This window comes from Leptinotarsa decemlineata, unplaced genomic scaffold (assembly GCF_025532065.1).
Source record: "Leptinotarsa decemlineata unplaced genomic scaffold, Ldec_3_MD MMD2_tig00004307_RagTag_RagTag, whole genome shotgun sequence".
In the NCBI taxonomy this organism is placed as follows: Eukaryota; Metazoa; Arthropoda; class Insecta; order Coleoptera; family Chrysomelidae; genus Leptinotarsa; species Leptinotarsa decemlineata.
The window spans coordinates 16,027,236-16,042,240 of NW_027412606.1; the positions used below are offsets into that span (position 1 = coordinate 16,027,236).

The following is a 15,005-nucleotide window of genomic DNA, read 5'->3' on the forward strand; positions in this document are numbered from 1 at the left end:
CAAAACCTTGGCTTTTAATAAAATTTATTAATTTATTAAAAAATAAAATTAAAAACTGTTCTAAATCATATAAAATGAAGCATAGTGAAATTAAAAGAAAAAAGTGGATAACAAAGGGTTTAATTAAGAGTATAAATCACAGAAATGAGCTATTCAAACAGTACAAAATGAACAAAATTGATGTCATCCTAAAAAATGAATATTTGAGATATCGAAATATAGTTAATACATTACTAAAAAAAGCTAAAATCTCATATTATAAACAAAAAATCGACCTCAGTAAAGGTGATAGTAAAACCATCTGGAATACAGTGAAGGAGCTATCAGCTAACAGAAAACAAAATATTATAAACCAAATACAACATGAGAATAGAACAATTACTGATAGAGTTGAAATAGTAAACTTATTCAATGAACATTATACATTGTTAGGAAAAAAATTCGCTGAAAAAATTAGGGCGCCTGCAATTCCACCGCTGAAAGAAACGCAGACACAGTCTTCAATATTTCTTTCACCTGTAACAGAAAATGAATTAATCACAATTATAAATGATTTGAAAGACAAAAAAGCTCCCGGTTTTGATGGAATAAGAACAGAGTTACTGAAAGAAATCAAAAACGAAATTTCAAAACCTCTCACGTTTTTGATAAACAAAATCATGGAAAATGGAGAATGGCCTGTAATACTCAAACTTGGGATAATAAAGCCACTATTCAAAAGTGGGAAGAATGATGAAATTCTCAATTACCGGCCCATTACGCTAATCAGTAATATCGCAAAAATTTTCGAAAAACTATTGAAGGTCAATATAGTCAGTTATCTTGATAAAAACAAACTCTTATCTCAAAAACAATTTGGATTCGTTAAAGGAAAATCTACAAATGATGCAATTTGTGCGCTCACAACAAAAATATATAACAGCCTGGACAGCAAAAAACATTCCCTAGCTGTTTTTATGGATCTTGCAAAAGCATTCGACACTGTTGACCATAAACAGCTTTTGAAGGATTTGCAAGACCTAGGATTCAGAGGAAATGTACACAAGTTATTTGAAAGCTATCTGGACAACAGAAAGCAGCAGGTGATAATCGACAATACACTAAGTGAAGAAAGAATAGTACAATATGGGGTGCCGCAAGGCACAGTATTGGGACCGGTACTCTTTATTATCTACATGAATAATATACTCACCTCACAGATCAACGGAGATATCATTAGTTTTGCAGATGACACGGCAATATTCTATGAAGATGCATCCTGGGAAAATCTGAAAAAGAAAGTCGAGAGTGATATGAGTAAAATTATAGATTGTTTCAATCAAAAAAAATTAACACTGAACTTTGAAAAAACTTCGTTCCTACCTTTCGCTTGTTACTCATCCCACATCCCAAATTTCAATTATCTTGAAATAAAAAATGCTGATGATATTATTCAATTAAAGTCCTCAGAATTTGTTAAATATTTAGGTGTTTACATTGATAGACACATCAGATGGGATGTTCACATAAAAAAAACTGTAGGTACACTGAGGAGTATCATTTCTAAATTTATATACTTTAAAGACATATTGAATACCCACCAAATGAAAATCCTGTACCATGCATTAATAGAGTCTAGATTGTCGTATGGAATCCTAGGTTGGGGTGGTGTCGCCAGCAGTTATTTGAATCATCTAGATATTTTGCAGAAGAAGTTCCTAAAGATTTGTTTTAATAAATGTCAAACGTATTCATCGACCCTACTATATTCGGAAAGTAGAATACTGGACCTCAGACAAATCTACTTTCTACGTGTAGCGGTAGATCAATACAAAAATAAAAGTCGTTTGAGAAATATTGACCACAATTATGATACAAGGGCAAAAAAAGAAAACATGATGCGCACTGAGTACTCATCCAAAACTATTGGTCAGAGAGGATATACTCATCTGAGCACCAGAATATTTAACAATATCCCTAAGAACATCAAAGACTCAACATCAATTGTTTTATTCAAAAAAAAAAACAAAGCAGTACCTCCACGAAATAGAGACGAAAAAAATACATAATCTGATAGACCCGAATTCCTTGCGGTAATATTCATTGAAAGATAGGAAAACTATACAAAAATGACATTGTCACAAAAAATGGTTCTCATACACATTGGCGCGCAACTTTTAAAAAATTATTCATGTTATGATCATTTAATTATTTTGTTTATGTAGTATAGAATATCATTATTACAATAGTTTGTTTAAATATAGAAATTATTTTCAAACAATTACACTAAATTGCGTTACAAAATATAACGTACCATAACCACGCGCTGGCTTCTTAGCCTTAGTGGTTCGTTTGTTTATTTCAAAATGCAATTTTTGTAGAGTATCGAATGATGTTATTTAACTTAGTACATTTGAATTTAATTAAGCAATTTGTTATTGATATAATTGTAACTTTTTTCTTTGGAAATAAACATTATTATTATTATTATTCTACATCAGTCCCGACTACAGAAGCGTAGAAGGGAAGGGAAGGATTATTTGTTTATTTGATTCACTATAATTTTGACTTAAAAGTCGAAATTTCGACTTTTGTCTCGTAATTTCGACTTTTATCTCGTAATTTCGACTTTTACCTCGTAATTTCGACTTTTATTTCGTAATTTCGACTTTTATCTCGTAATTTCGACTTTTATCTCGTAATTTCGACTTTTATCTCGTAATTTCGACTTTTATCTCTTAATTTCGACCGGTAATTGGTTGTTTACTGGAAGGAATTAACCAAATCCTACTGTGTAGGAACGTTATTCTAGGAATTTCATTTCATTTCTAGGAAATTCATTTCTAAACATTAATTTTCTCAGAACCCAAAACAATCGTTTCAAACAATTTGATATATTCTTCACTTAACATTTGTTATAGTATGCTAATATAGTTTTAATATTCATCAATGTTAATTGTAGCGTTGTAGTGTTTTGTAGCTTCCTAGAACGGAGAAGTTTCAAAATAAATTTATCCTTATATGATATATCGGATATAGAACTATTTTTTACATAACACATAATTTTTAATGTTATTGGATACCAAATTCATAGTTTTTTGTATTCGACATTGTTGGTGAATTTTCTAATTTACAAAGAATGGAAAATAGCATGCAACCTATCCTAGTATGGGGCGTTTAGTTTCAGAACCGATAAGTCAAATGTCTCGTTGACAATTGAGCAATTATTGAATTATGCCATTTATTTTTTTTTATTTCTTATTTTAGGAACCCATTCGAAACTCTCTCTGCCTATCGATGCTGCAACAAATGCTAGAAGATAAAGAAGATGCTGTTAGAGAAACAGTGATTAAAGCCCTAGCTTTATTAGTAGCTTTATGTGATGACAAGGATAAATACTGTCAATGTGAACAACTAGCACTCAGTACTCTAAATGATTCAAGTAACAGTGTAGTCAACACGAGTACTCAGATATTATTCCCTGTGTTAGGAAAATGGGCATTAGAGGAAGGTAAGCTGTTATTTTGTACTAAATCTCCAGAAATAAAGATGTATCTTTAGCTCTGGCGTGGGAAAAGTGTTTTCATTAGATTTTAAGATGATTTTCCAGAGAGGGCATCACTCATATTAAAGAAACAGACTTTCTAACTGAATATTTGTTATGGATATAAAAATGATGTAGTTAAATTCAATTTTGTATTTGTTTAATCTTCATAAACCCAAGCAGAGACTACACTCTAAGATTATATCAGTAAACTAGGCTATCACACTTATATGTATTAGTTTATATTTTGAAAACTTTTAAACCAATTTTTGTGAAATTTGAGAATTTAATGTAAAACATAAAATAAGAATGGTCACAATTCGACTAATAGATTCGAAAAATGCGAGTGGTCAAACATACTGTACTACTATACTAAATGGCAGGGTAATTAGGTTTATCGCCGGGCATTAGTCATTTCTGAGTTGCAACCTAACCTAACCACCTTTAACATAACACATACATGTATTAAAAAAAATCTGTATTTTTCCGTTAACCAGCTGTCGCACCCCTACGAACGACATCCTTGAGAAGTAGAAACTTGTGCGAGCTAAGGATTAACGAGGTCTTACCTTTTAACGTGTGACTCCTAAAAACATACATGAATATAAAATTTTTGTTTCACACGCGAAAGAAACTTCAACACATGGCGTTATTGACAAATTGTGAGATTCATTTTTTGATGTCAATCATGGATAACTGGGTTTTTAAAGAAAAAAGCAGTATAAATATTCTTTATGTTTTTAACGCATTTCTTACCGTTAAAATTGTTAAAACGTAAGAAAATACATTTTTGTGGTTACTAAAACTTGGTATAATTTGTAAAATATCAGTTTGTCGTATAGTATACCTGTGATAAAAAATGTAGTGAAATGTGGAAACATTTCATACAAATGAAAAAATATAGGGTGTTCCATTTGAAAAAGTTGAATTATGTCTGTTTGAAAATGAATGAAACTTGACCGGTTTTATCAAGCACCCTATATATTGTTTCCGAAAGTCAAGATTCCCAAGATTATCATAGTGGTGTTGACTAACTATTCTTGAAAAATCCACTTAATTACTGTAGACATGCGGGTGGTGAATTAAAAAAATATTGTCTGCAAAATAGATTTTTCTCGAATAACTTGGCAATGCCGCAATGAAAATTCGAAAACAAAAATTCCCTAGAGAGCTGGAAAAATATGAAATCGAATGACGTATTCATATAATGGGTGTTCTATTTAAAAAAATATATAACTTTGGTTAGCCACGCTTGGCTGAATCACCCAATACGCGAGAAAATAATTTTAAAAGATAGTATCTATCGATATGACTGCAAACATGAGTAGTTCGAAAAGTTGTTTCCTCTGATAGCAATGGACCAATGGAATCTTGTTGACTCACCTTGTATAATTCCTTCCGATTTTTCTCTTAATTACACTTTAAATGTCTCATGGGATTCAATTCTTCCCTAATTCTAAGAAAATTTCGATTCTGCTTCCTATCTTTTATATGATATCACAATTTTCCTACGATTAACTTACATTAACGGTTTAATGTTCTATCACGCGAGATTTCTGTTTTTTAAAGACGTATTTTGAAACACTGAGTCACTCTGATTATGCGCTTATATTTTTTTGTGAAATTCTCAATGCGATTTTCACAACAGGTACGTCTCATCGCGACTAAACAAAATTTCGAACATGTGTCTTTAACTTGATATAAAATATAATGATATGAAATGATTATCTTCAATCGCAAACGTGTTATGATAATTAATTAATATAACCATCAGATACCATCCTCAAGGAAAAATCCACATGGTGTTGATATAATTTATCTATGAGAACTTCAAAAACGAAACTATCTTGCCTACACGTTTGGTGAACTTGAACGCGTTGCAACGCGTTATGTTTTTATTAAATTTTTTGAGATTTTCACGACACAAATGGATGCTACATTGTATAATTAACGTTTTACTGCCCTTCTATCAAGCGTTATTTTTGCTTTTGAGACGTACTTTGGAACACTAAATCACTCTGTAAATGCGGTTATATTTTCGTGAAATTTTTAAGGCGATCATATGGGTTTTTGAAAAAATGAAGCTTCAAAAATGCGTTTTATTCGATGGGGTTAAAGTACCCAAAATAACTGTTTCAAGGTGTTGTATCTTTGGCGAAATTTTTTATGTGATTTTCATGACAAAATGACCGCTTCATCGTATAATACGCCACCTTTTTTTTTATTTACTTTCAACATTGCCTCCATCTTACTCATACACACATATCGTGACGTTCGCCACTCACTCTTACACACGCAAACAAATCTTATGCCATTTTGTGTACGTTTGACGAAATTTTCCTTCTTAGCGGCGCCCTTCTGGTCCACCATGTTTATATTTTCGTCAGTATATCACCTGTTATCCGACATCCGTTTCCCCCCCCCCCCCCATCAATTACTTCAGTAATATTATAATAGTGAAAACGTGTCTTGTAAATTTCAGAATCTATCGTTTCCAAAATTTCAAGGCTGCTGCAACTGAATTTCCCTCATAGTTGTTCATAACCCAAGAACTTTGAATTTCAAGTTTTTTCAATGATTTTATTTCAATTTGCAATTCTTTCTATGCTATTTCACATTGGGCGCTCGATATTATACTTTTTATAATCTACAAATGAAATCATTTGAAATGAGAACCCACATCGGCCTATCGCAGCTAATATAATGGAAATGAGTTATGAGCCTCTTTTGGCTTCAGAAAATTATTATATATGTTATTTGACATTGAAAAGAATCCATTGATGTCAAAATCATCGAAATCGAAGGACCGGTAGTGACATATTTTTGAAGGAACCTTCTCACCATAAAGGATCCAAATACAAAGTTTGTTTTTGTATACGATGAATTTTTCATTACCGGATGTGTTTATTTTTGCATGAAACGTAAAGATATGTCAGAACTGGATAATCAAATTTTTATATTTTTTTCTCAACATCTCTACAACTTCATATATGCTTCTCATACGAATTTCGAAATTTCCTTATCATATGCACACCTAATACATATTTGACATGTCGCCATGACAATTCTTCATTAATTTCAAGATGTGAGCTAATGTCCTTTTGTCATACCGTCATCTTTGAGTTCTCTTTATGATTTCATCATCCCTACTCATTTTATTTTTCTTTTCATTCGATTTGCTGGATGATGTGGCTATTGATAACGAAAATAAAACTTAGTGCCCGTTTGGTATCGTCTTTGTTTTTTTATCTTCTAAGTAGCGATCCGACTATTGTTAACGGAGTAACGGCTTAGTGCCCTTCTGATATGTTGCCCCAGCTTTGTTTGTTTTTTTGTCAATGAATTCTGTATTCCTTTCCCTTCCATTCGATGTGCTACACGTGACGATGTGATCATTATTAGCGAATATACAACTTAGTGACCTTCTGACATGTTACGCCATCTTTGTGTTTTTTCTCTGATGATAAATTCTACAATCCTTTTCCTTTCATTTGACGTGCTGTACGTGAGGATCCGACTATTATTTACGAGTATGCGGCTTAGTGTCTTTTTGACATGTTAAGCCATCTTCATTATTGATGACAATGCGACTAATATTAACGAAGATACGGCTTGGTATCCTTTTGGTATGTTGCGTCATCTTTGTTTTTCCTTTGTTACAACTTATTCATTTTCACAAATCACGCATCACCCCCACACCGACGTGGTCATCCACATTTTTTTTGTTTTATTATTATTATTATTCAACCCTCATCCCCGGGTTCAATTTGATCTAACTCAACCACCCAACCGATATTTGTTCCCTCCATTCTGATTGGCTGACCGACGTCACTCTGTATCATAAATTTGGTGAGTGTTCCACAAGGTTCCGTTCGGAGGTCCAAAAATTCGCAAAATGAAATTTCTGATTATGCTCACTTGGTTAGCAAAACGCGCATCGAGAGACTGTAAATGACAAATTGGCGTCCATTATTTTTTCTCGAGTTGAATCGATGACCAATTTGAGGACTATTTCGAGAGCCAAATCGAGGACTAATTCGAGAGCCAAATCGAGGATTAATTCGAGAGCCAAATTGAGCCAAATCCTGAATCAATTCGTGTACCTATTCGAGGACCACACTGGCATCCCTCCCCCACTTACATTCGCTGAATTCTGCATTCGTTTCCGTTACATTTGATGTGCTGCACGTTGGGATCCTAGTACTATTAACGAAGATGCGGTTTAGTGCCTTCCTGATATGTTGCGCCATCTTTGTTTTTTCTTTGTCGTTGATTCTGCATTCCTTCCCCTTCCATTTGACTTGCTGCACTTGACGATCCGAGTATTATTAACGAAGATGCGACTTAGTGCCCTTTTGACAGATTGCGTTATCTTTGTTTTATTTGTCGATACATTCTGCATTCCTTTCCCCTTCATTAGACTTGCTGTACATAACGATTCGACTATTATTAACGAAAGTACAATTTAGTGTCCTTCTGACAGCATCTTTGTTGTGCTACACGTGACGATCCGAACTATTATTAACGAAGATACAATTTCGTGCCCTCTTGGCATCTTTTTTTTTCTTGGTCACTAAATTCCACATTCCTTTTTCCTTTCATTCGATATGCTGCACGTGATGATGTGACTATTATTAGCGAAGATACAACTTAGTGCTCTTCTGGCATCATCATTGTTTTTTTTTGTCTCAGTAAATTTAACATTTCTTTTTCCTTCCATTTGTTGTGCTATACGTGACGATGCGACTATTATTAACGAAGATACGACTTAGTGCCCTTTTGTTATATCACCATCTTTGATTTTTCTCTACTCCACAATGACGTCATCCCCATCTCCCTCAGATACACACACATAATACATCGTAAAACTCTTATACATACACGTCACACCTACCTTTTGTTTGGTGTTCCACAAGGTTCCGCTCGAAGTTTCGAAAATGACAAAAATGAAGCGCCATAAGAAAAAGCAGGGATTTTGAGCCAGAACTAGCATAGTTTATATACTGCCATTGATGATCGGATGACTTCCAGTGAGGATGACAGTGTTCCATGTAAATGAAATTTTACCTCTTTCACTTACTATATTGTGTAGCAATCATGTGAATGGTATCTGATTCAATTCCACAACGATTGTTTGGAATACAAACTGAATAGAGAAGAGTGTTTTTGTATAATTAAGTGTTTATATGAAAGTAGCTGTATTGAGCTTTTCGTCCAGTTTGTGTCTGAAAGATACTTCTTTGCACAATCTACACATCTTTGTACAGAGTTACCTTCTTCGAAATTTATTGCTTCTTTCCTTCCTTTGGAAGATTCCCACTTTTATTTTTTTGTATAAAGATGGAGAAGTAGAAAGCCAAAACCTTTCTTACCCAAATATTTATTCACTATAAACATTTGTAGTATAACAGAGCCGTAAGCCGTTATGATCTCAAGAGTAGAGAAAATAAAAAAAACATTATTCCTCCAAAACTCCATTTTAACATGGTGATCTGTGTAGTCTAAGGAGTTCGCTGAATGAATAAATATATATATATATATATATATATATATATATATATATATATATATATATATATATATATATATATATATATATATATATATAACATCTCTTTGAAACTCCATGACGAATATCGATTTTACTTTGTTTTTCATTTCAGTTGTATTTTTTAGGTTTGCTCATCAATAGTTTGATGAAAAAATTGTTGAATACATTGAGTTATCACGTAAAGAACACAGAATCCACTAGTAAGGTGAACCTGTCTTCTGACAAAATTTTAAGAATGATAAATGTGATAGATAACCTACTAACTTTCCTAATGATGTCTGTTGCCTGTTATGAAAGCATTATATGTAATATTGAGAAGGATATGGCCATGGAATTGAGTAAGTATGGTAGCGTGGAATAGTTGAGTTATATTATTTTGGCTGATTTTGTTTTTTTTTTTCAGGATATGACTTCAAAAATGTATGCTCGTGTCTGACAAACCCAGAATTTTTCTCAAGGAGTGAAATAAGTAGTGGAGTCGTTTTATACGAATTCGATAAATATATTAATGACAACCCAAATATATCTTGGCCAGAGTTAGATTGGATTATTGATGTAATGTAAGTTCTAATAGATATCTATATTATTATTCCGTTGAATTTCTAGATATTATGAACAATAAATAGTAGGAAATTCGGCATACTTACATTATTTTAAATTACAACTGGAATAGGATTTTGTAATGATCAGGATAAAGAATTTACAGTGCACCATAGAAGAATTGGAGTCATTAATAGCTTGAAAAATAATGCATGCACGAAAAATAGGTACAAAATATGAAACATATTTATCCCGTCCACTTATTATGGAAAATCCCTTGTCTTCCATTCAAATGGATCCTAAGATTATCAGAATAGATAAACTCCATAATAACCAGGGTGTTTCAATAAGAAGTAAGGTAGACATGAATTTTTCATGCATAAGTATTTCAGATAAATAGTTTATGCTGTTATATGGTCGATTATTCAAGAAAATATCAAAAGATATATCATTCATACAATTCAGATCACTAGATGAATTGTAAAAAATCTGGCAAATATTTAATATATTATACAGTAATAAAAATAATTAATGCAGTACAAGTTTTGAGGCAGACATCGAAAGATCTCGGCTAATCATCAATCTGCAATCCAAGAGTATTGCTGATGGTTTTAATGTTGCTCACTCTACACGAAATGAAGTCCATAAACTGAATAAACATTCATTGATTATTTTTGGAAAATATAGACTTTTACATGCAGTGTTATAACATCATTTAATCTTGAGTGCATCTTCGAGTCCTACATTTATCCAGAATATTTCAGATACTTATTGCAATTGTAGTGGAAAATAAGGGAGATTCCATTAGTAAGGCGAGTGAGAAGTATCCTGACCAAACTGCAATTGTTCTATAAACCCACTTATATTGATTTCCGTATATAAATCCCTCTCGTTTACAAAATTCAATTGTCATTCAAAAAACATTCCTCTTTTCTAGGGAAACAATTACTGGAACATTTCATTTATATATTCAACCCACTCATAATTCACTATTTGTTAATTCCTAAACTGAAGTTTACCTCGTCCCCCCAACCTCTCCATCTAAATTCTCTTTTTGTCTAACATGCACCCGTTCATGATTATCCTGTTGTCCCGACTGCGCCGAGGCAGGTAGTCTAGAAAGTTCCCATGGCCGGTTACCAGCTGCACAGCTTTCTCACACAGAGCTGAACTTTCATTTCCTATCTTTCTGTACATTTTCTCAATCTCTTCCTCTTATCCGTTATCCAATTGGTTAGGTCAGGTATCTAACCAACAGCAACATCTTTCATCCTCAACTCGCTCATTTATTCACCTTATTTTCTTTATCATGCTCTGTTCTCCAGTAAGAGGCAACTAAAAAAGGAGCCTGTACTAAATGATGAATGGGTAATTGGGCCTTAAGAGGTATCACCGACGAAGCCATTTGGATTACCGAAGATCTCTTAGAGCACTTAGCGTAGCATCCATTCCGAGTAGATCTTTTCTTCAAAGGCATAAAGTTTATGATATGAAATAAGTTAGTGAGCTTATGCCTCCGATGACCGGGGGTGGATAAGCTGCATCCATGAAAATTTTGAGAGTAACGGATAATGACGTGGGTAAAATACAGAAAAGAAGGAATCTGAGGAAATCTTCTTGAAATACACCTCTTGTGATAGTGACTCACTAGTTGTTTACAACTGATGCTGCTCTGGCAAATGCTGCCAAGGCAAATGAGCAAATACACGATGAGTTCATGTGATGTAAGACTGCTGAAATTATTTGAAGTATTTATGTATATAATATTTCAAAAAACAACTCATAACATGCATTCAAGTATGTTATTATCAGTGTGTAATTCCTTAAAATAGTGAAATCTCCTTTTTTAATGGTTAGAATCTCCCACCCCTCGACAAACTAAACTGGAATATGCAGATCCCCGTCTAGCCAAGATCCCTAGTAAAGTGAATAAAGCGATCTCTGTTGCTTTTATGTGAGTCTTTCGAAACTGATTCCAACTCGATGACAAAGTAGAAGTCACCTCTTCATTCACGTAGGCATCGGTTCATATTTGTTTAGCCGCTGGAGCAAAATGATCTCTGCTGCTTTAATGTGAATTTTTTGCTGATCTACTTGGTGACAAAGTCGTGGTCACTTTTTTCAGAATCGTGAACTGAGTTCATCAGCCGCTCGCGCAGCTGCCTTGAAAATAAATGCTCCAACTCTCAACAAATAAATGGTCTTTCATGGTGGCGCGCAGAGAAGGGGATCCTAACTCCTGATGATTTTACAGTCCTCATCCAATACCATTTTATCTTATAGACATCAGAAGTCTACGGCGCGGCGTCCCTGTTGTCGAGGGAAATATACCCGTGGAACGGATGCAAATTTCTATGCAGGCTTATCATTTTTCAAGTCGATACAGTTCCCCTAAAGTCTACTTCACTACTCCAAAGGAGTGGAGTAAGATCCTAATGGCAAGCATATTTGTAGCAGTTCTTCTGAGGCACCATCCATATGGTGCAGGATGCACCATATGGATGGATCCATATGGTGCACGATGCACCATATGGATGGTGCATCCTGCATTCCTACAATGGGTGACCTCTGCTTTCCGAGGGTGCCATAAATATACCTTCGAGTTTTTCTGAGCTCAACAAATAATGGCAAAAGTGAGATGTTGAATAGAGTGAGCCGGAGATACACTCCGTCTGAAAATGACCCGTTTTGTTTGGCCTTTTATCCTGACCAGATGTTATGGCGAAGTGAGTCCTCCAGAGTGGAATCACTTGTTCAGGGCATACCGTCCACCGCATAGAAAGGTTACGCTTATGTTGCATTGAGTCCTGCGTTACATATCTAAGAAAATTTTTCTTATATCAAGCGGCTCTTCTATTTGGCTCTTTCAGCTCGTATATCCGTTCGAAAACTCGTTTTTAACTGCAGAGTGAATTTGATGAATATAAGATGCTCATAAACAACTTATAACTCGAAAAAAAAAATTGGTCTGTAATTATTAGGAATTGACAAATCTCCGATTTTAGGAATGAGAATGGCCTACTCCTTAACAAACCAAGCCAAAATCTGCTGAACCAAAAAGAGCTCTTCGAATTTATTTGTTAATTATTGGTTCATGCAATTCATTTTGATCAGGCTGTTGAAGCTCTCTACAGGAAGCAATCAACTGCACTATGTTCTCCAAGAAAGATTTTACTTGATCAGCGGTGGGCGGATTATCACAACACGCGGAGACTCTTGGAATAAGAAAAATTTCCCGCACATTTTCAAAATTTCTACTTCTCGCCCGCCTCACTAGTGATTGTTTTAAGTATATTTATGTTTCTTTTTATAATTTGTTGGATTCCATTTCAGGCTTCCAGATATTTTCAACAATCTCCACTACATTGAAACTAGTCAACAGCAACTGCTTCAAAGTTTTATAAACTTTTTTTCCCACTTCTGTATAGTGTTTGGTAGCAGTTTTTCAAAGTTTAAAATCCGTCCTATACTCCACAACAAGATCCAAAGTCTCGAGCAAGTTATGAGCAGTTTTAATCAGTTCAACCCTAGCCTGAACATAATCCCAGTATACCTGACCGTCCTGAGTTATTCTGGCGAATATGACGAATTGTCAAATGTTTTGAAGAATCTCATTTGTGCTCTACCTCTTTGCGGATCTCCTTTGGATTGTTTGGAGATAACAGTGAAGCGACTCTGTGTAGCTGGGCTTCAAGAAGTTGTCGTTGATTGTTTATGGGCAGGCATAACGCATCAGAGACCATTAGTTCGGGCTGCTTCAGCAACTTTGATTTCTGGAATAATTGGCCTTTGCAGTCGGGAGTTATTAAGGACCAAGGTTACAGCTGCTTTAGTTACTCTGGCGACGGATAATGACGTGTGAGTTGCGACAATAGTTGTTAATAATTTAATGGAGCTACTCCAGTAGCATATTTTCAGTTAAAATATTGTTGCACAATAACAAGGAGTTACAGTTTGATAGTTTGAGTGTTCTGTTGTGTTAAACTGAAAAGATTTGTTAATGTGCCGGAAGTTTGAGACAAATAATCTAGTAAATATCGAAGTTCGCAGTATATTTGATAAGAGTATTTTATGAGAAAAAGTGACAATGTTGTTATTAATTTGCCTTCATACTGACAATAACTTGAAAAGTATTATCAAGCCCAAGTTATATCCCGAGTGAACCTAATTTAATCTTTTAAAATGTGTATGAATCCATACTGTCACTGATTCATTAGAACAAGCTACCCGTTCACCCACGAATCTCAAATATTTCGACTTTAACTGTATCACGGTTTCGAAAATCGTCTAGAAACTTTTATTGCTGCAAAACAGTTACGGATTACGATCAGAATGATCAAAAATTGTACAAGGTCAACTGACAACTTCTAACTTCTCCAATGACAACTTGTCAAATCTCAATATACAGATTGATCATGAAAAATGTCTAAAACATCCTCCCACCTGAGGAACGATATCAAAAAAGTGAGTCACATAAATAAGAGATATTTCTCAGATACACATGGAAAATATTCAAACATACTACATACTAAAACGTATCGGTGGCTTACAAACCCGGCCACTTCTTGAAATTTTCACACTGTTTGGTGACACGCGAACCCGCACTTCCACTTACGGTTGCTCTGCTTTTGATGTCATAATTGACATCCGACACTCCCGCACTGATGTCTTCATCTCTTAAAGATAAAATATCAGGAACCTGCAAGTCTACTTGATTCTCTGCATACTCCTCATTGGACGATGCTGCATCTCGTAGATTATCAGTGCCTGCGATGTCATCGATAAATTCCAATGGATCAATTTGTTGAATAGGCTTCAGCAGGGTTCCTTTTGATGTTTTGACCTGCACCAAATGAATCTCGCCATCTCTGCCTGAAATGAGTTGGGTGATACGCCCCAAAGGCCAATCAAGGCGTTTATCATTTTCGTTTCCAAGTAGGACTACTTCACCAAGTTCGACTTGTCTCAATCGTTTTTGGTTCTTCATCAGCTTTAATTGTCCTAAATATTTGTTTCGAAAACGGCTTCTCAAATTCTCTCGTAATTTTTGTTTGTGTGCCATCTTCTTATTGAGAGAACTTGTTTCTACAGCATCGCACTCAGGTACTTCGTGCTGTGATAGATCACGAAGAAACATTGCAGGTGTCAAGGGTGTTAAATCATGCGGACTATCAGCTAGGTAAGTGAGGGGCCTTGAATTGACTGTTGCCTCACAATCACAAATTATAGTCATCAAGTCTTCATAACTCAAGGAAAAACGACAAAGTACACGCTTGAGTAGCTGTTTCGACATTTCTATAAGCCGCTCACAAAAGCCACCCCACCAAGCTGTTGTAGTGGGATTGAATTTCCAAGAAATTCGCTCCATGGTAGTATGATCTGTTGGCCGGG

The 15,005-nt window shown here is 34.6% G+C and overlaps 1 protein-coding gene across 4 annotated transcripts in view; it reads left to right on the forward strand.

The window, feature by feature from the left end:
• The window catches only part of LOC111513163 (RAB11-binding protein RELCH homolog), a 62,416-nt gene that overhangs the window by 36,784 nt on the left and 10,627 nt on the right, over window positions 1-15,005 (forward strand). Inside the window, exons 7-11 of one of the 4 annotated variants that reach the window (XR_012466381.1) lie at window positions 3,247-3,490; window positions 9,200-9,421; window positions 9,478-9,634; window positions 12,948-13,472; window positions 14,706-14,983. Coding sequence is in view for 3 of the 4 variants with exons in the window: in XM_074179073.1 (XP_074035174.1) it covers window positions 3,247-3,490; window positions 9,200-9,421; window positions 9,478-9,634; window positions 12,948-13,472 (1,148 nt within the window). In the remaining variant the exon portion in view is untranslated. The remainder of the gene's footprint in view (window positions 1-3,246; window positions 3,491-9,199; window positions 9,422-9,477; window positions 9,635-12,947; window positions 13,473-14,705; window positions 14,984-15,005) is intronic. The other 3 variants (XM_074179073.1, XM_074179074.1, XM_074179075.1) reach the window with 3 other exon arrangements.